This window comes from Bos indicus x Bos taurus, chromosome 2 (assembly GCF_003369695.1).
Source record: "Bos indicus x Bos taurus breed Angus x Brahman F1 hybrid chromosome 2, Bos_hybrid_MaternalHap_v2.0, whole genome shotgun sequence".
NCBI lineage: Eukaryota > Metazoa > Chordata > Mammalia > Artiodactyla > Bovidae > Bos > Bos indicus x Bos taurus.
The window spans coordinates 91,458,013-91,477,317 of NC_040077.1; the positions used below are offsets into that span (position 1 = coordinate 91,458,013).

The 19,305-nt window shown below is 39.3% G+C and overlaps 1 protein-coding gene across 10 annotated transcripts in view; it reads left to right on the forward strand.

Annotated features, from left to right (window-relative positions):
• The first annotated feature begins 283 nt into the window (after nt 1-283).
• Nucleotides 284-19,305, forward strand: part of ABI2 (abl interactor 2) — a 104,365-nt gene continuing 85,343 nt past the window's right edge. For 2 of the 10 annotated variants that reach the window (XM_027564964.1, XM_027564954.1), the window contains exon 1: nt 389-615. In XM_027564964.1, coding sequence (XP_027420765.1) covers nt 499-615 — 117 coding nt within the window. In that variant the 5' untranslated portion in view covers nt 389-498. Of the gene's footprint in view, nt 616-19,305 lie in introns of all 10 variants that reach the window. The other 8 variants (XM_027564999.1, XM_027564983.1, XM_027564946.1 and 5 more) reach the window with 8 other exon arrangements.

Sequence of the window (19,305 nt, forward strand, 5' to 3'; positions counted from 1 at the left end):
CCGAGGAGAGTCCCTGAAGAAGCAGGCGGGAAGACCGCAGAGCCGGGTGGGCGTTCACGCAGGACTAAAAAAGGCCGCGGGGTGCTCTGCCCCAGCCACGCATCCTGCGGGGGTCGAAGGGTTAACTGTGCGCTCGACTCCCGTGCGCATCCCGGCCCCCACTCCCGCGGTCGCTAGGAGACGCCGGATGTGGGGGAGGGGCGGGCGGCGCGACCAAGGGTGGGAACCTTTTTCGGGCTCCCGGGGGTGGAGGGAGAGGAGCGCGCGTGCGCGCGCCGGGCCGGCCGTCGCCGCGGTGACCGTCCTCCGAGTCCATCGGCTCGCGCCCCGCCCCCGTTCCCGCTGCCCCCTCCCCTGTCGCGCGCGCGCGGGGGGTGTTTCTCGCTCCTCCCGGGTTGCCGCCGCCGTCGCCTCGGCTCCTCCTCTCCTAGTCTTGGGTTTCCCTGGCGCTACTGCCGCCGCTGCCTCTGCGGTCTGTATGAGGAGGAGGATGTGAAGATGGCGGAGCTGCAGATGCTGCTGGAGGAGGAAATCCCGGGGGGCCGCCGGGCCCTCTTCGACAGTTACACGAATCTGGAACGGGTGGCCGATTACTGCGAGAACAACTACATCCAGGTGCGACGCATCTCCCGGCCTGGGCGTGTTGGGCCTCTGGCTGCTGAGCAGCGCGTGGGGGACCCCCGGCCCGGGGGCCGCGCGCCTGGGGGCGTAGGGTACACGGGGCCGAGGCCGCAGCAGGGACACAGTGCAGCTGAGTCCCCGTGCAGGGGTAGAAGCAGGGTGGGAGCGGGAGAATGGGTGAGAATTCTCCGGTTGGAGGAAATTGTAGCTTTCAAGCATTTTTCAAAAGCCATGAATCAGTTCTCGGTGCGGGGGGTGTGTGTGTGTCCCCGCCTCCTCTTCTTCCCTCGGCCGCCTCCGCAATCGGTGCCCGTCAATTTTCGCGATGGCGGAGGAGGCGGAGAGTGGCATTTTCTATTTGACAGAATCCTACTCCCCCATATGGCAAGGGTTTGGGGTTTAATGGGTCGCTCTCACCCCCCAATCTCGGGAGGATTTTTGAGGCGCTGTATTGCTGCAAAGTAAAATGCCTGAGCTTTCTATTCATTTGAATGCATCAAAAGATCAGCGTGGTTTTTTTTGGCTTGTTTTTGGGTTCTAGCAGGCTACAGTATAAGCAGCTGTCCCCCTTGTTGGAAGTTAATGCCAGTTTTCTTCTCTATGGAGAATGAGAAGCTGCATGATAATGGTCTATTCCCTCCCGCTACCCACCTCCAAGCCCGTTAGAAATAGCTAATTTGCCTGCAGGGAAAATTTTTGTGATTATCTTTGAGAGAGAAATGGGAAATAATTCTCACGGTTTGAATTTTCATGTATGGTTGGTTTGGCATCGGGACTCAGTGGTAGCACTGTATGTATGTGTATGAAGGCGGGGGATATTGGGTGAGATGAAATTGAGCTGCTTCTGGAAGAAGCAAGATTATGTGGATTAAAAACAATTCTTTTTAAAAAATTATTTAAAGGATAGCTTAAGATGCACAGTTTGCAAAGTCAGCATCTTTTGTTTTCTTTATAGCTTATTCTGAATCATAGGTTCTACCTCCATCTTTTCCCTTCCTATTTAAATTCTCTTGGGATATAGGTGGAAATGGAAGCAATATGTTAAATTGTTCCTTCACTGTGGCCTTTTTTCCTTCTCCCACCTCCATCTCTCCAGGCATCTTTCCTAACATCAGCTATATTGGGAAGCATTCTCAAGTCTTGGTGTGAACCAAAGAAAAAAATGGGTGTTAAAATTTATATAGGTTCATGAATTTTGTAAGGATCACATGGTTAATCAAGGATAGTATTGTAAGATATTACTTGATTAGACATATCCTGAGCACTGTATTTTCTTGTATGGAATATTTGTACTGGAGAATGAATCAGACATAATCCAAGGCTTTTCCCTCCAAAGAGGCAGTTGAAAGTATGGCCAGTAGGAAAAGATAGAGTGTGTCTTGGGTCAAAGGTACATACATACAGTACACTTGTCCATATTCATGGGGTGCTTTGCTGATACTGAGTGTGGTAGGAGAGAGTAAAAGGTTGAGATGCTCAGTTTTCACTAAATATATTTGAAAGTCTAAAATGGCCTGGCACTGTTAAGAGTTGATAGGTACCTAGTGTCTACAGAATTTCATAGTATAGTTAGTGGGATGGCTGATCTGTAGCAGATGAATACCATTTTGAGTGTCAATTTATATTCTTAATGGGCTGCAGGTGGGAAGAAGGACTGGTGGAAACTACGCTATCCTCACTCTGGAAATTCAGTCTCTAGGAGAGGCAAATAAAAGGATTGAAGTAATCATTACAATCCCTTGTGCAACATATGGGAAAGAGTTACAGGTCTCAGAAGAGAAACAGAGTGGAACAGTGATTGGGTTGCAATTATCACTACTAATTTTTTTTTTTAAGTTCTCTTTGTTTGGAAGATAATTTTTATTGTAATTTGAAGATATAGTTCCTTTTAGGTTGCAGTAGTTACATAAAAGGTAAAAGTACCTGAATTGATAAAGCTGAGAGAGTAAAGGGATCAACAATTGTCATCACTACATTTCTTCCGGTTCAAAAGAGAAGAATGTTGCTGCCATCATTTGTCTTAGCAGTGGGACTCAGAATTTAATGCGATGGTGTTTTAAAATTCAGAATGTAAGTGCTGATTAATAGAAATGGATCTGGATTTTAAAATGCCTTGTTTCTTCCATTTAGAACCTAAAACAGACGGTATTAGGATGCAGTGGTTATATTATTGGCGTTCTCGCGACAGAAAACTCCTACGTGATTTGTTTGTAGTAAAGTTGATAAATAGAACATGGTGATAGTGGATTTGTGCTGACTCAGCTGCACATTTGGCTGGCTCTTCTTGTAACCATCGAACTGACCAGCAGGGGTTCTGATGCAGCCTCTGTGACCCTGCAATGGATGCAAGTCAAGTAGTGATCCGATGGTCAGTTTAGGCTTATTACAGCAGCATGTCCTAACCACTAGCTCAAGTTAACTCACCTGACACTCATTTTATTTTGTGCAAGGACAGTTTTTGCCTGTAAAGCAGGAAAAAGACATTTATCGGTAGGTAACATGATAAGGTTCTTTGCTCAGTGTCCTTAAATGCCTAGTTTTATGCATGGGAATATAAAAATAAGATAAGAATATTCTAAATGTGGATTACATTTAGTGTAAAAATTGAGGAAAGGAAGAAAAATGGTGTTGTCCTTCTGAAAAGGCATACTGTTTAAGTTGTTCCTATCATATGAAAATGTCCTTTAGAAATGTTATCTTTTGGCATTAAGAGTGATCAAATAGTGCCTGTATTAACACACACAAAATCTACCGAAGGGTTTAAGTGGTAGTTTTCAAGGTTACCAGCCTAGTTTACACTATAAATTTAAAAATCATCTTTAGTATAAAAAAAATTAGATGATTTTGTTTTATTTCAACCTCTAGTAAAAAGTGATTGTCAAAATATTTTTCTAAAACGTGATAAAGAAAAGTTCTTAACTACAATTTCCTCTTTTCCTGATTGACTATTTCTTTCCTGTAAAAAAGGACTTTAGTTACTGTTTAATTTTTTGGAGATATATAACACTTGTGTTTTTTTTCTTCATTTATAAACATTGATTCCTAATCTAGTAAGTGTTCAGAAACTTTTAAAATGTTTTGATTAACTTGGATCTACATGTTTATAAATGAACATTATAATAATATGGATTGCTTTAATGTTTTTATAGATGAAATAAGATTACATTTTTACTCTGCTAAGGTAAGTCTGGAAAACCAACTTGTTCATTTTTATATTTTTCCTTTTGCTAGATAAAAAAAGTTACTGCTTTTTGTGAGCCATAATTCACATAGATACATAGTAAATCCCATTGTCCTTTTTGGATTAAGCAAAGTCATCCAATAAAATAGCTTTGCTCAGAAGAATAGAAACTGAGAATTTACTTTATGTTTTATCTGAAATATTTCTTTGTTTTGAATAACAGGAAAGATGTCATTCGTTTTCCTCTGTCAACAAGGATACTCAGAATTCATTAAAAATTGCAGGGAAGGTTTATAAGGGGATAATAGAATCATAGCTTACTAGTCAGTTTCATTAAAAAGTAGTTACTGAAATGATACAAATATTTAAAATTCTTAATAAAAACCATGCTCATTGTTGAAAACTTATTCAGTTTAGTTTCTCAGTTGTGTCCAGCTCTTTGCGACCCCATGGACTGCAGCACGCCAGGCCTCCCTGTCCACCACCAACTCCTGGAGTTCACTCAGACTCATGTTCATTGAATTGGATGCCATCCAACCATCTCATCTGTCGTCCCTTTCTCCTCCCTCCTTCAATGTTTCCCATCACCAGGGTCTTTTCCAATGAGTTCTTCGCATTAGGTGGCCAAAGTATTGGAGTTTCAGCTTTAGCATCAGTCTTTCTAATGAATATTCAGGACTGATTTCCTTTAGGATGGACTGGTTGGATCTCCTTGCAGTCCAAGGGACTCTCAAGAGTCTTCTCCAACACTATAGTTCAAAAGCATCAATTCTTCGGCGCTCAACTTTCTTTATAGTCCAACTCTTACATCCATAGAAGACTACTGGAAAAACCATAGCTTTGACTAGATGGACTTTTGTTGGCAAAGTAATGTCTTTTAAGAAGGAAGAAACGTAAAATTGCCTAATCATTTTGAATATATAGCTGGGGTTTATAATTTTAAATCTTTTTATACACATGTGTATCATATTTTTAAAATATTAGGTTCGTGTTCTTTATTACCTTTATGCTGTTGCTGCTGCTAAGTCACTTCTGTCGTGTCCGACCCTGTGCGACCCCATAGATGGCAGCCCACCAGGCTCCCCCATTCCTGGGATTCTCCAGGCAAGAACACTGGAGTGGGTTGCCATTTCCTTCTCCAATGCATGAAAGTGAAAAGTGAAAGTGAAGTCACTGAGTCGTGACTCTTTGAGACCCCATGGACTGCAGCCTATACCTTGATATATTTTTTAACTTTTTATTTTATATTGGGGTATAGCAGTGTTGTGATAGTTTCAGGTGAACAGTGAAGGGACTCAGTCATCCATGCATCCATTCTCCCCTCAACTCTCCTCCCATCCAGGTTGCCACATAACATTGAGCAGAGTTTCATGGGCTATACAGTAGGTCCTTGTTGGTTATCCGTTTTAAATATAGCAGCATGTACATGTCCATCCCAAACTCTAACTATGCTTTTCCCCCAATCTTCTGTCACCAACCAAAGTTTGTTTTCTTAAGTCTGAGTTTCTGTTTTTTGGGTTCGTTTGTATAGTTTCTTTTTAGATTCCACATACCAGGGATGTCATCCGATATTTCCCCTTCTCTGTCTGACTGACTTCACTCAGTATGCTGCAAGTGGCGTTATTTCATTCTTTTTTAATGGCTGAGTAATACTGCATTGTATGTATTTACCACATCTTCTTTATCCATCCCTCCGTCAGTAGACATTTAGGTTGCTTCCATGTCTTGGCTACTGTAAACAGTGTTGCAGTAATATTAGGGTGTGTTATACCTTGCTTTAAAAAGAAACTTTTAATGGTGCTAGTCATGACTTTGTCTTTTATGAATGATCATAGAGTATACAGAAAGGAGGTTTGTATTTATGTGTTTAACTTCTGTTTGTTCTCACAAATAGAGAAATCTTAAAAGTGCCTAGAATGAAAGAGGAGACAGTAGAAATTTGAGGACTGGTGTTTACATCCTTTCCTTGACTTTTGTTTTTCACCTCCACAGAGAGGGGTGACCCATGTAGGTGAACATCAGGCTGAATTAGGGAGATCGAATTTCCCTAGATTGAGGTGCGTAATGTATAGTGTGTGATAGATTTGCTTCATTCAGGGTCGTCTTTCGTCTTCCAAAGAATCTGTTGTTGAGTTGCTAAGTTGTGTCCGACACTTTTGCAACCCATGAGCTGTAGCCTACCACGCTCCTCTGCTCATGGGATTTCCCAGTCAAGAATGCTGGAATGGGTTGCCATTTCCTTCTTCAGGGGATCTTCCCAACCCAGGGATTACTCGTGTCTCTTGCATCAGCAGGTGGCGAGTTCTACCACTGAGCCATCTGAGAAGCCCTCTCCCACAGAATAGCTTATAACCAAATAGACTTACTTATGTGTAGAATATATACAGGAGATATTTTTGATGGTGAGATCCTTTGGATTGTTACTTATGTTTTAAAATGTAAAGAATTTTAATAACATGCAGTGGCAATGTGTATAAATGTAATATTTTGTGGATAAAGAGAGGTAGATTGAGAATTATATTTAGATTATTTGCAGACTTTTAATAGCTTATAAAGTGAAAGTCGCTCAGTCATGTCTGACTCTTTGCGACCCCATGGACTATTCAGTCCATGGAATTCTCCAGGCCAGAATACTGGAGTGGGTACCCGTTCCCTTCTGCAGGGGATTTTTCCAACCCAGGGATTTAACCCAGGTCTCCCACATTGCAGGCGGATTCTTTACCAGCTGAGCCACTAGGGAAACCCCTTTAATAGCTTTTGATGGAATATTTATGAGAATTGTTAATAGACTCGCTTAATGAAGTAGCAAATGGAATGACACCTACTTTGAATTTTTCATTTATTTTGCGTTCCTTGTCCAGGTATAAAGCTTCCAGAGGATAGATTTATATCTTAAAAGTTTGTTTAATATCCTTTCATTAGCCATAGGATATTGGAGACACTAATTAACAGTCACTGAATGTCAGAAATACATACTGCAATATACTAGAGATTGCACTGAATAATTTTATAGATTGGATGTAAATTACCTCTAAACTTGCAAGTTTTTCCCTATTAGGTACTCTAAGCAGCATTTATATTCTCCTGGCATTACTATGCTGTCATTACCTTGTAGGGAATAGAGTTTTACTTTTTATTCATATACAAATAACATACTTAAATGTAGAAATTTTGCACTACAAAGCAGCTTGATCTTGAATCATTTACAATACATATTTTTCAATTTGATTTTGGTTTATTGAAGTGTAATACACATTGAATACAATTCACCTGTTTTAGGTAAAAAGGCTGTCAATTTTGACAAACTTAAATAACCACGATGATATAAATTTTTTTCTAGTTTTAGCCAGTGATGATGATAGTGATAAACATTTGCAAATGGTTTTTGGTGGGACGTATGTCTTTATCTCACTTGGGTGAATTTAAGGAATTGGCCCCATGATGGCCGCCTGATGGCCTAGCGCGTATCCACGTGGGTCACAATGGAAGGCTTGAAGTGCAGGTGATCTGACTCTTGGCAGAGCACCCATGTACTTGTGAAGCTTGGGCGGAGGTCCTGGTAGGCTTCTTTCTCTCATTCCGTGTCTCCCACATGATACAGTTTCTCCTCAACTCCTGGTTCTGATGAGATGAGCTTTCTGTTGCATCCTTTTAGGGCACAGCCGTGGCTATGAAACTTCATGCTGTACTATGGCATTGATTCCTCCCTCACCACAGGGTTAGGCATCCATGTTGTAATCATATGGCCCCTTGTGTTTTGGTGTGGCTCTGCACAAGGACCTCAACTTTTGCTGCTTATTCTTTACTCTTAATGTAAGTACACAGCTTTCTGAATCTGATAAGAGCTTGTCAGGGCTGGAGCAGGTCAAGTCTTCCCTTGCCTTTGCTTGACAGCAGATATTTATAATACTGGTTTTATAGGGTTATGTGGCAAACAGATGTTTAACTTTAGTTAAAGTGCCGAACTCTTTTCCAAAATGATGGTACTATTTTGCATTCTTGCCAGCAAAGTATCAGTCGCTCTTCTTCCTTGTCAGTACTTGGTTTTGTCAGGTTTTAAAATTTTAGCTATTGTGATACGTGTTAGCGTTGTCACACTTGTTTCATTTTGCATTTTCTCAATGACTAATGATGTCAAGCGTTTTTTCCTGTGGTTATTTACCATCTTTATATCATCTTTGGTGAGATGTGTGTCCAGATCTTTCATCTGTTTAAAAATTTTTTTAATTGTTTTGAGAATTTTTTAATGTATTCTATGTACACTTACTAGATATGTATTTTGCAAATAATTTCTCCTAGTATGTGTCTTGTCTTTGCATTTTAAGTGTCTTTAACAGAGCATAAGTTTTATATATTTGAAGCTGATGTATCAGCTTCTTTTTTGGTTAATACTTTTGCCTAATCTAAAATCACAAAGATTTCTCCTGTTTTTTTCTAGACATTTTGTAGTTTCTCATCTTACAGTTAAGTATATAATCTACTTAAAATTAATTTATCTGCGGAAGTGAAGTATGTCGAGGTTTGGTTTTTGTAAATTGTTATCTAATTGCTTAGGAACCATTTGAGGAAAAGATTCTTTTCTCCATTCTATTCCCTTGGCATCTTGTTGAAATCAGTAGACCATATGTGTCCGGGTATATTTTAAACTCCATTTTGTTCCTTTAACACACACATATCAGTATATATACTTTGTCTGTATCATATTGTAGCTTTGTAGTAAGTCTTGAAATCAGGTGGTATGAATCTTATAGTTTGTTCTTTATCAGATTTGTTTTTGTTTTTCTAGGTTCTTTGGTTTCTCAGTATATGTTTTAAAAACAGCTTGTTAATTTCTGCAAACCTGCTGGGATTTTAATGGAATTGCACTGAATCTGTAGATATTTTGGGGCAATTTGTACTTTTGACAGTACTGAGTCCTCCGATCTGTGGACTTGGTATGTCTATTTAAGTATTCTTTGATTTAGCTAGTCATTTTAGTGATTACAATACTGATTTTGCACATTATCTTCCATATCCCTAATTATTTAATGATATTTATACTGTAATAAATAGTTACGTTTTATAAAATCTTGGTTTGCAGTTGTTCATTACTAGTGTATAGAAATAGGACTGACTTGTATATTGCCCTTTTATTCTGTGACCTTGCTAAATTTACATGTTAAACATAGTAGCTTTTTTTTTTTTTGAAGATTCTTTAGAATTTTTTAAATGTAGGTAATCATGTCACCAGCAAATGAAGCTAGTTTTATTTCTTCCTTTCCAGTCTTTGTTTTATTTATCTTTCTTGCCTTATGGCACTGGCTGGGACCTCCAATATGATCTTGAATAGGCGTGGTGAGAGCTCATATCCTTCACTTGTTCTCAGTCTTGGAGGGAAAGTGGCCAGTCTTTCACCGTTAACTATGTTACTAGCTCTAAGTTTTCGTGCATGTCCTTCATCAGGTGCAGGAAGTTCTCTTATTCTTAGTTTGCTCAGAATATCTTTTAAAATCAGGATTGATTTCATATTATGTTGTATGCTTTTTTCCTGCATCTTTTGAGATGCTCATTATATTTTCAGTCTTAATAAAGTAAATGACGTTGTTTGATTGTACAATGGGTTTTGTAAAAATCTGCACTTAAAGGAAGTTTGATTAGTGAGGTGATGTGCATTCTGAGTTATATAACTTTGTTTTGCAAGAAATGGGTTTAAACTAATGTCTAGGAATTTGCTATAATCATTAAGCTTGGTCAAACAGGTATATATTGTGTATAATTGCTGCTATGCTATGTGCTTTATTTGTATATGCAAAAGGACTTTATAAAGGTTGAATGCATTGTTATTTTAAAAACCTTAAATTTCTTTTCATATTGAGAACATTAAAATAGCTACAAAACCCTGAAAATATGATGTAGGTTATTTTAAATTATAATTTTGCCAATTAAATAGTGGTGTACATAGTAAAGATAATTTTAGTGGCCGTGTGACTGAGAAATTAACCTCTCTGTCTCAGTTGTTAATCTGTAAGGTGTTAGAATTATAGCAGCTATTTCATAGGGTATTTGTAAAGATTCAGTGAGATAATACAGCTAAAACAGTACATGTCTAATAAAATTTAAGACTGTCGATTTTTAAGATGCTCTATATTATGTGCCACTAACTTAATGAACATTGCCACTTAAACACTTAAAATACTGCTACTTAACCCTCAGGATGCGTTTCAGTTTTGGTAATGTTAAAATATGAAAAACTATTCATACTACAATCAGTGAAACATGGTTTATCATTATTGATGTATATTGAAGACTTATATGATTTATTTTTGTCTTTTTTTTTTTTTACACTTTTGGGAGCATGTCTTATAATGGTTACTTTTTTTTTTTTTTTAAGATTTTTGATAGGATGAGATGCAAGATTTCTTCCATGCTAATTTCATTTGTCTTATTGTGCTGCAACTGTATTATGGTTGAAGTTTTCTAGTTAAGCAGAATTTCATAGCTTTTACAACTAAACTACATTATGTAAAGTTATATTTCACATTCACAGACGCATAAGTAGTTCATTTTAATTTTCTGGAAATTGTGACAAACTCTGACTGCTCATGGATGTCCTGGGTTAAAGTACTTTGTCTCCAAACTTAATTGCTTTAGAGTGATACTTCTTGACTTTTTACACCTCATGCCCTCTTCTGATAAATACGAAAATCAGCCAGGTACCTTCTCTTACCCAGTTTATGGTTATATGTTGACTTAGAACGTGACCACCATAACTTTCAGCATTTCTAGCAGTTTGCCAAGATGAAGGAATTTACGTGAGTTAGGCCTTCTAGAGTGAATATCTATCGAGGTAACAAATTCTGCAAAGTTCAGAGGTTCAGAGCTGAGTCTTCAGATTACATATGACAAAATACTATGATTTGGTTTAAGACCACTGTCACTCTTGGGCTTCCCTGATGGCTCAGACGGTAAAGAAACTGCCCAGGCCACCCAGGTCTCCCGCATTGCAGGGAGATTCTTTACCAGCTGAGCCACAAAGGAAGGCCGCAATGCAGGAGACTGGGATTAAATCCCTGGGTTGGGAAGATTCCCTGGAGAAGGAACTGGCAACACACTCCAGTATTCTTGCCTGGAGAACCCCGTGAACAGAGGAGCCTGGCGGGCTACAGTTCGTGGGGTCACAAAGAGTTGGACATGACTGAGCAACTAATACACACACACACGTAGTTGCTCTTATTTTGAAGTAGATGGATGAAGAAATTTATTTTAAATGCTAAGGTGTTTAATTTGACACTATACCTTTTGAGTGTACAACCTTATATGGTTTTAAAAGGTATTATTTTCAAAGTCAGATGAAAATTTGTTATACAAAAATTCTGATACATATAGTTTTTGATTTCTAAATACTTAAACTGTTGCATCTGCATTAATTTCCTATTGCTGCTATAACAAATTATCAAAAATTTAGTATCTTAAAGTACCATGAACTTATTATTTAATAGCTCTGGAGGTCAGAAGTCTGAAATGGGTCACAAGAGCTGTGTTTCATTCTGGAAGCTGTAGGGAGGAGTCCGTCTCCTTACCTTTTCCAGCTTTACGAGGCTGCCCACATTCTTTAGTCCGTGGCCCTCTTTCAGTTCCCTGGGTAGCAATGGCATCGCTCAGACCGTGCTTCCATTTTCACATCTCTTACTGTTCCCCTGCTTCCATCATCACTTCCCCTTCTCTTTCTCTTGCTTCTTTTGTCCTGTTGCCTTCTCTGATCCTGATCCTCTCTCCCTCTTATAAAGTCCTTGTGATTACATTGGATCCAGTCACATAACCTTCCGGAGAAGGCAGTGGCACCCCACTCCAGTACTCTTGCCTGGAGAATCCCATGGACGGAGGAGCCTGGTAGGCTGCAGTCCATGAGGTCGCTAAGAGTTGGACACGACTGAGTGACTTCACTTTCACTTTTCACTTTCATGCATTGGAGAAGGAAATGGCAACCTACTCCGGTGTTCTTGCCTGGAGAATCCCAGGGACAGCTGAGCCTGGTGGGCTTCTGTCTTTGGGGTCACACAGAGTCGGACACGACTGAAGCGACTTAGGAGCAGCAGCATAACCTTCCCATCTCAGAATCTTAACTTTTCGTTTGCAAAGTCCCTTTTGCCACGTCAGGTAACATATTCACAGATTCCAGGGATTAGGATGTGATCATCTGTGAAAGGGCCGCTATTCAGCCTACCACAGTATCTGAACGTAGCTTCTCCTGTAGCCGTTCCTCTATCAGTAAGTGACAGCTCTGACTTCTTAATACTGAAACCAAAAACCTTAGTGTCACCATTGACTTCTCTTTTGCAATTACAAGTAGCTCTGTCTTCATCTTCCTGGATCTGACTACTCTTCACTCTCTCTCCTGATACCATCCTGGTCCCAGTTACCATTATCCCTTACTTAGATTATAGCAGTAGCCTTTCAGCTAGTCTTGGAATAGCAGCCAGAATGAGCTTTTAAAAATCTAAATCAAACGATATCACTGTTCTGTTAAAAACTTGGGAACTTCTCAGTGTAAGAACCAGAATCTTTAAAATTGCACGCAGGGTACAGATGATCTAGTTTCTGGTCTTGAATTGTCTGCCTTTCCTTTGCTCATTCTGCTCCCGCCACTTTGACTGGTGTCCCTTTTTTTCTTTTTCTTTTTTTTTTATATTTCTTTGGCTATGCTGAATCTTAGTTGCAGTACACGGGATCTTTGGTTGCTGCATGTGGGATCTAGTTCCCTAACCAGGGACCAGACTTGCACTGGGAGCACAAGAGTGTTAGCCCCTGGACCACCAGGGAAGTTCCTTGGCCTCTTGAACATACCAGGCCTACTTCTCCCTGAGGACCTTTTTAGTCTGCATTTACTGTGACTGAGTCTTTTACCTCCTTTAGGCTTTCTTGATTCCTTCCTGATCTGTGTAAAATTGTAACATATTCCCTGCCCTTTGTTCACACTCCTCTTTGCTTGTACTTTTCTTTCCATATTTATTTTTCTTCATATTACTTATAATTTAACAAACAGTATATTTATTTATATCTCCCTCTTTCCTGATAGCTCAGTTGGTAAAGACTCTGCCTGCAAGGCAGGAGACCCCAGTTCGATTCCTGGGTTGGGAAGATCTCTTGGAGAAGAGATAGGCTACCCACTCCAGTATTCTGGCCTAGAGAATTCCATGGACTGTATAGTCCATGGGGTCACAAAGGGTTGGACACGACTGAATGACTTTCACTCTCTGGCATGTGAGTGATACAGTAAGGCGGGGAGTTTTGCCTCTTGCACTGCCAGCATATGGAGCAGTGCCATATAGGCATTCAATAAATATTAAGTATTAAGTGAATAAATCAGGTGTCTTCTGGTAAGCAGTATAAAATATATTTGAGAGAAGTGAAATAAATTACTCCTCTAAAGTTGAAGAGGTTGTAGATTTATGTACGTATAAGTGAAATTGGAGCATACTTCTCATTTGTCCGGCATATTTAATGTGGATACGACTGACAGAATTGACAGTGCTGTTTCAAACAGGCTTCCCTGGCAGCACAGGTGTTACAGAATCCACCTGCAATGCAGGGTTTGATCCCTGGGTCTGGAAGATTTCCTGGAGAAGGGAGTAGCAATCCACTCCAAGTATTCTTCCCTGGAGAATCCCACGGACAGAGAAGCCTGGCAGGCTACAGTCCATGGTGTCGCAAAGAATTGGACAGAACCGAGCAGCTAACCACACATGCACACATTTCAAACGCTGCTGGTGCTATAGAGTTAATTCAGTTAAATTCCTTTTACTTTGTTGTTGTTCAGTCGCTCAGTCACGTCTGTCCCTTTGCAACTCCATGGACTGTAGCACGTCAGGCTTCCCTGCCCTTTGCAATCACCCAGAGTTTGCCCAAACTCATGTCTGTTGAGTCAGTGAGGGCATCCAACCACCTCATCCTCTGTCGTCCCCTTCTCCTCCTGCCTTCAGTCTTTGCCAGCATCAGGATCTTTTCCAGTGAGTCAGTTCTTCGCATCAGGTGACCAATGTATTGGAGCTTCAACGTCAGTCCTTCCAATGATTATTAAGGGTTGACTTCCTTTAGGATTGACTGGTTTGATCGCCTTACTGTCCAAGGGGCTCTCAAATCTTCTCCAACACTACAGTTTGAAAGCATCAATTCTTTGATGCTCAGCCTTCTTTATGGTCCAGCTCTCACATCCATACATGACTACTGAAAAAACCATAGCTTTGACTAGACCTCTGTTGGCAAAGTGGTGTCACTGCTTTTTAATACGCCTACTAGCTTTGTCATAGCTTTCCTTCCAAGGAGCAAGCGTCTTTTAATTTCATGGCTGCAGTCACCGTCCGCAGTGATTTTGGAGCCCAAGAAAATAAACCCTGTCACTGTTTCCATTGTTTCCCCATCTGTTAGCCATGAAATTTTGGGCCCGGATGCCATGATCTTCATTTTTTGAATGTTGAGTTTTAAGCCAGCTTTTTCATTGTCTTCTTTCACCTTCCTCAAAAGGCTCCTTAATTCCTTTTTATTTTCTGCCATGAGGGTGGTGTTATCTGCATGCTGCTGCTGCTAAGTTGCTTCAGTCGTGTCCAACTCTGCGACCCCATAGACGGCAGCCCACCAGGCTCCTCCGTCCCTGGGATTCTCCAGGCAAGAACACTGGAGAGGGTTGCCATTTCCTTCTCCAATGCATGAAACTGAAAAGTGAAAGTGAAGTTGCTCAGTCGTGTTCAACTCTTAATGACCCCATGAACTGCAGCCTACCAGGCTCCTCCGCCCATGGGATTTTCCAGGCAACAGTACTGGAGTGAGTTGCCATTGTTATCTGCATATCTGAGGTTATTGATGTTTCTCCCCGAAACGTTGATTCCAGCTTGTGCTTCATCCAACCTGGCTTTTTGCATGATGTACTCTGTATGTAAGTTAAATAAGCAGGGTGTCAATATACAGCCTTGACATACTCCTTTCCCAGTTTTGAACCAGTTCATTGTTCCATGTCTCGTTCTAACTGTTGGTTCTTGACCTGCATACAGGTTTCTCAGGAGGCAGGTCAGGTGGTCTGGTATTGCCATCTCTTTTAAGAATTTTTTCCACAGTTCGCTGTGAGCCACACAGTCAAAGACTTTAACATAGACAATGAAGCAAAAGTAAATGCTCTTCTGAAATGTCTTTGCTTTTTCTGTGATCCAACAGATGTTGGCAATTTGATCTCTGGTTTCTCTGCGTTTTCTCAATCCAGCTTGTACATCTGGAAGTTTACAGTTCATGTCCTGTTGGAGCCTGGCTTGGAGAACTTTGAGCATTACTTTGCTAGCGTGTGAAACAACTGCAGTTGTGCGGTTGTTTGAAGGTTCTTTGGCACTGCCCTCCTTTTGATTGGAATGAAAACTAACCTCTTCCAGTCCTGTGGCCACTGCTGAGTTTTCCAAATTTATTGTCACATTGAGTGCATCACTTGAACATCATCATCTGTTTGTTGTTTTCCCTCTATTTCTTTGCATTGATCACTGAGGAAGGCTTTCTTATCTCTCCTTGCAGTTCCTTGGAACCCTGCATTCAGATGGATATACCTTTCCTTTCCTCCTTTGCCTTTAGCTTCTCTTCTTTTCTCAGATATTTGTAAGACTTCCTCAGACAACCATCTTGCCTTTTTATATTTCTTTTTCTTGGGTATGGTTTAGATCACCACCTCCTGTACAATGTTAGGAACCTTTGTCCATAGTTCTTCAGACACTCAGTCAGATCTAATCCCTTGAATCTGTCACTTCCATTGTATAATTATAAGGGATTTGGTTTGGGTCACACCTGAATGGCCTAGTGGTTTTCCCTGCTTTCTTCAGTTTAAGTCTTTCACTTAGTGCCGGGCTTACTCTATAGAGGATGCTCATCAGATGTCTGAACTGATCTATGTCTCCTTGGGAACTAAGCAGCAGAGATATTCCTGTTTTCTGACTCTGCTAAAGTACACCTTGGCAAGGAGAGCATCATATTTAGTATTTTGTCTGTGTCCCTTGTGCTTTGTTGATTAAGATGTTTGCGCTTAAGACTCACACCACTTCAGATTTTCATTATGTATATTTTTTATTTGAAAAATATTTATTGAGCATTTATCCATGCTAGGAAATCAGTGATAAGTAAGTAATGGAGCTGAGTCTTAATTCTGTTACCTATTTTGTTTCCTATGAAGAGCCTCTGTTGTAAATTCTGAATGAGTGGAATTTGAACTAAAGATAACATGAGCCTATTTTTCTTTTGTTGTTCTTACTGACTGTGATTTGGCTGTATCCACTTATCTATTGAAGACTTTGAATAGAGGCAAGAAGATGCATTGTGAGGTGTTTCCAGAATCTACAAAACAAGATTGAATAAGGGAAGCCAGTAAGGAATACCAGCCTTTTTCAATATGTGGTACCACATGCATTCTGCCAGGAGATAGTGTTTGAATAATGATTCCTTATTTTCTCATTTAAAATCTTTTATTCTAAGTCTGCAAGAGCAGGCCATACTCACAAAAAGAATTTGAATCACTTAATAGATACCACTCTTATATTTTTGAGAGAAGATGGAATTAAAGTTTATTGACATTAAATTTATTTTGTTTTCTGGTTTTTTTATCATCCATACATCTGTTTATAATGTATTAATATAATTATGAATTTTATTCATGTGTAAGTAATAAAATCTACATATAATTTAAATTTAATTTCAGCAGTTTAGTTTGTGGTATAAACATGTTAGGTACATGTACATCTAGCACTCAGTCCTCTAGTATTTCTTATTATTTGGTAAACACTCAGGGCCTTGTATAAATTTCTCCAAGTGAATATGTACTGTTTTTTCCTCAAGCTTTATTGAGATATAATTGACATGCAGCATTGTAAGTTTGTGTTGAACATGATCATTTATAACTGATTCACAGTGTGATGATTTGATAGTGTGATGATTTGTTACGCCTGTTCGTTGGGAACTGATTACCACAGTATGATTAGTAAACACCTCCATCACCTCATGTGATTACTTTTTTTTTTTAATGTTTTTTAAATTACATTTTTAAATGTTCTGTGGTGAGAACATTTAAGATCTATTCTCTTAGTGACTTTCATGTATATGCTATAGTATTTTAACTATAGTCATGCTGTGCATTAGATCTCCAGAACTGATTCATCTAATAACTGGAAGTTTGTATTAAAATTTTTTTATTGATGTACAGTTGATTGATGATGTTAATTTCTTCTGCACAGAAAAGTGACTCAATTATACATCTCTCCTCTTCCGGTTTGTCACAGGATATGAATATGGTTTCTTGGGCTATGCACTGGCACTTTGTTGTTTATCCTGAAAGTTTATACCCTTTGATCAATATTTCCCCATTTCTCCCATCCCTACACCCTGGCAGCTACCATTCTCTCTGCTTGCTTGGGTATTTTAGATTTCATGTATAAATGAGATCATACAGTATTTGTCTTTCTCTGATGTATTTCACTTAACACTATATTGCAAATGGGAGGATTTCCTTCTTAGGCTGACTAACATTCCATCGTACAAATGGGCTTCCCTGGTGGCTTAGATGGTAAAGCGTCTGCCCGCAATGTGGGAGACCTGGATCCCCGGGAGAAGGAAATGGCAACCCACTCCAGTACTCTTGCCTGGAAAATCGCATGGACAAACAGAGGAGTCCACGGGGTCACAGAGAGTCAGACACGACTGAGCGACTTCACTTCACTCTTTCTCCAGTCATCTGTAGATGGACAGGTTGTTTCCGTATCTTGACTATTGTAAATAATGCTGCAGTGAATATGGAAAATAGTGATTTTATTTCCTTTGGATATACATCCAGAAGTGGAATTGCTAAATCATGTAGTATTTCTGTTTTTGATTTTTTGAGGAAACTTTATCCTGTTTTCCTTAGTGGCTGTGCCAGTTTACATTTCCACCGACGTGCGCACACAAGTTTTCTTTCTCTCCACCTCCTCACCAGTACCTGTTACCTTTTGTCTGTTTGATGATAACCATCCTAACAGGTGTGAGGTAATACCTTATTGTGGTTTTGATTTGTATTTTCCTTATAATTAGTGATGTTGAGCACCTTTTCCTGTACCTGTGGTCTTCTTTAGAAAAATATCTATTTAGTTCCTTTACCCATTTTTTAATTATTTCGTTTTTTGCTCTTGAGTTGTATGAATTTCCTTATACATTTTGGATATTAACCCCTTATTAGGTACTTGATTTGCAGATATTTTCTCCTATTAGATAGGTTGGCTTTTGATTTTGTTGATTTCTTTTGCTGTTTAGAAGTTTTTTATTTTGATGTGGTTTCATTTGTTTGTTTTTGCTTGTACTTTGGTGTTACATCTAAAAAGTTTTTGCCTAGACCAGTGCCAAGGAGCTTTTTTCCCTGCCTTTTTTAAGGAGTTTTTCTTCTAGGGGTTTCAGGTCTTATATCTAAGTCTACTCCATTTTAAGTTAATTTTGCTGAGTGGTACAAGTTAGGGGTGCAGTTTTATTCATTCTTTTGCATGTCCTTATCCAGTTTCCCCAGCACTGTTTATTGAAGAGAATATCCTTTCCTCAATGAATGTTCTTGACTTCTTAGTCAAATATTAGTTGACTGTATATTGAAGGTTTTACTTCTGGACTCTCAGTTCCATCAATGTCTTTTTCTTGCTAATAATCATACTGTTTTGATTACCCTGCCTTTGTAACCCCTGGAGAAGGAAATGGCAACCCACTCCAGTATTCCTGCCTGGTAAATCCTGTGGATGGAGGAGCCAGACAGGCTAAAGCCCATGGGGTCAACAAAGTTGGACATGACTGAGTGACTTCACTTCACCGTCACTTAAGCTTTGTAATAATTGTGAAATCAGAAAGTGTGATGCCTCTAGTTTATTCTTTCTCAGGATTGTTTGGCTGTTCAGGGTCTTTTGTTATTTCCTATGAATTTTAGAATTATTTTTTCTATTTCTGTGAAAAATGTGGCACTGTTTCTTAGAATCCTGATTGATATGCCTCTGGTCTCCAAGGGGATTATTTAACATAGTACTCAGCCATATAATTGAATTGTGCTTTTTAGTTTTTTCTTGCTCCTGCAAATGTTGTAAAGCTTGGTGTGTTACTCATAAGACATTGTTAGTTGTCTTTAGCTATAGAGAGAAACCATGATGCATTTAAATTTGTGCTGCACTGCTGCGTATTGGAATTCTAATAATCTGTCTTGTCTTTGAATTAGTGTCATATGATTTCTTTCTGTCTGTAAGGAAGAGGTGGAGGAACACATTTGAAAGACATCTGTTGTCTTACCTAGCCTATTGAGACTTCTAACTTGAATTTTTATTTACATTTGTGATCATCTATTCTTTAGTATTTTCCCTCATTGTGAATACTTTTTTGATAGGAAAATCTATAAATAATTGTTCCAGTGTTTGTAATTATAAATTATTTCAGAACTGTGGAGAAAATACATCATGGCCTTATCTTGTTAGTTTTTGGAGTTTAATTGTTCATTTGTTTTTTGT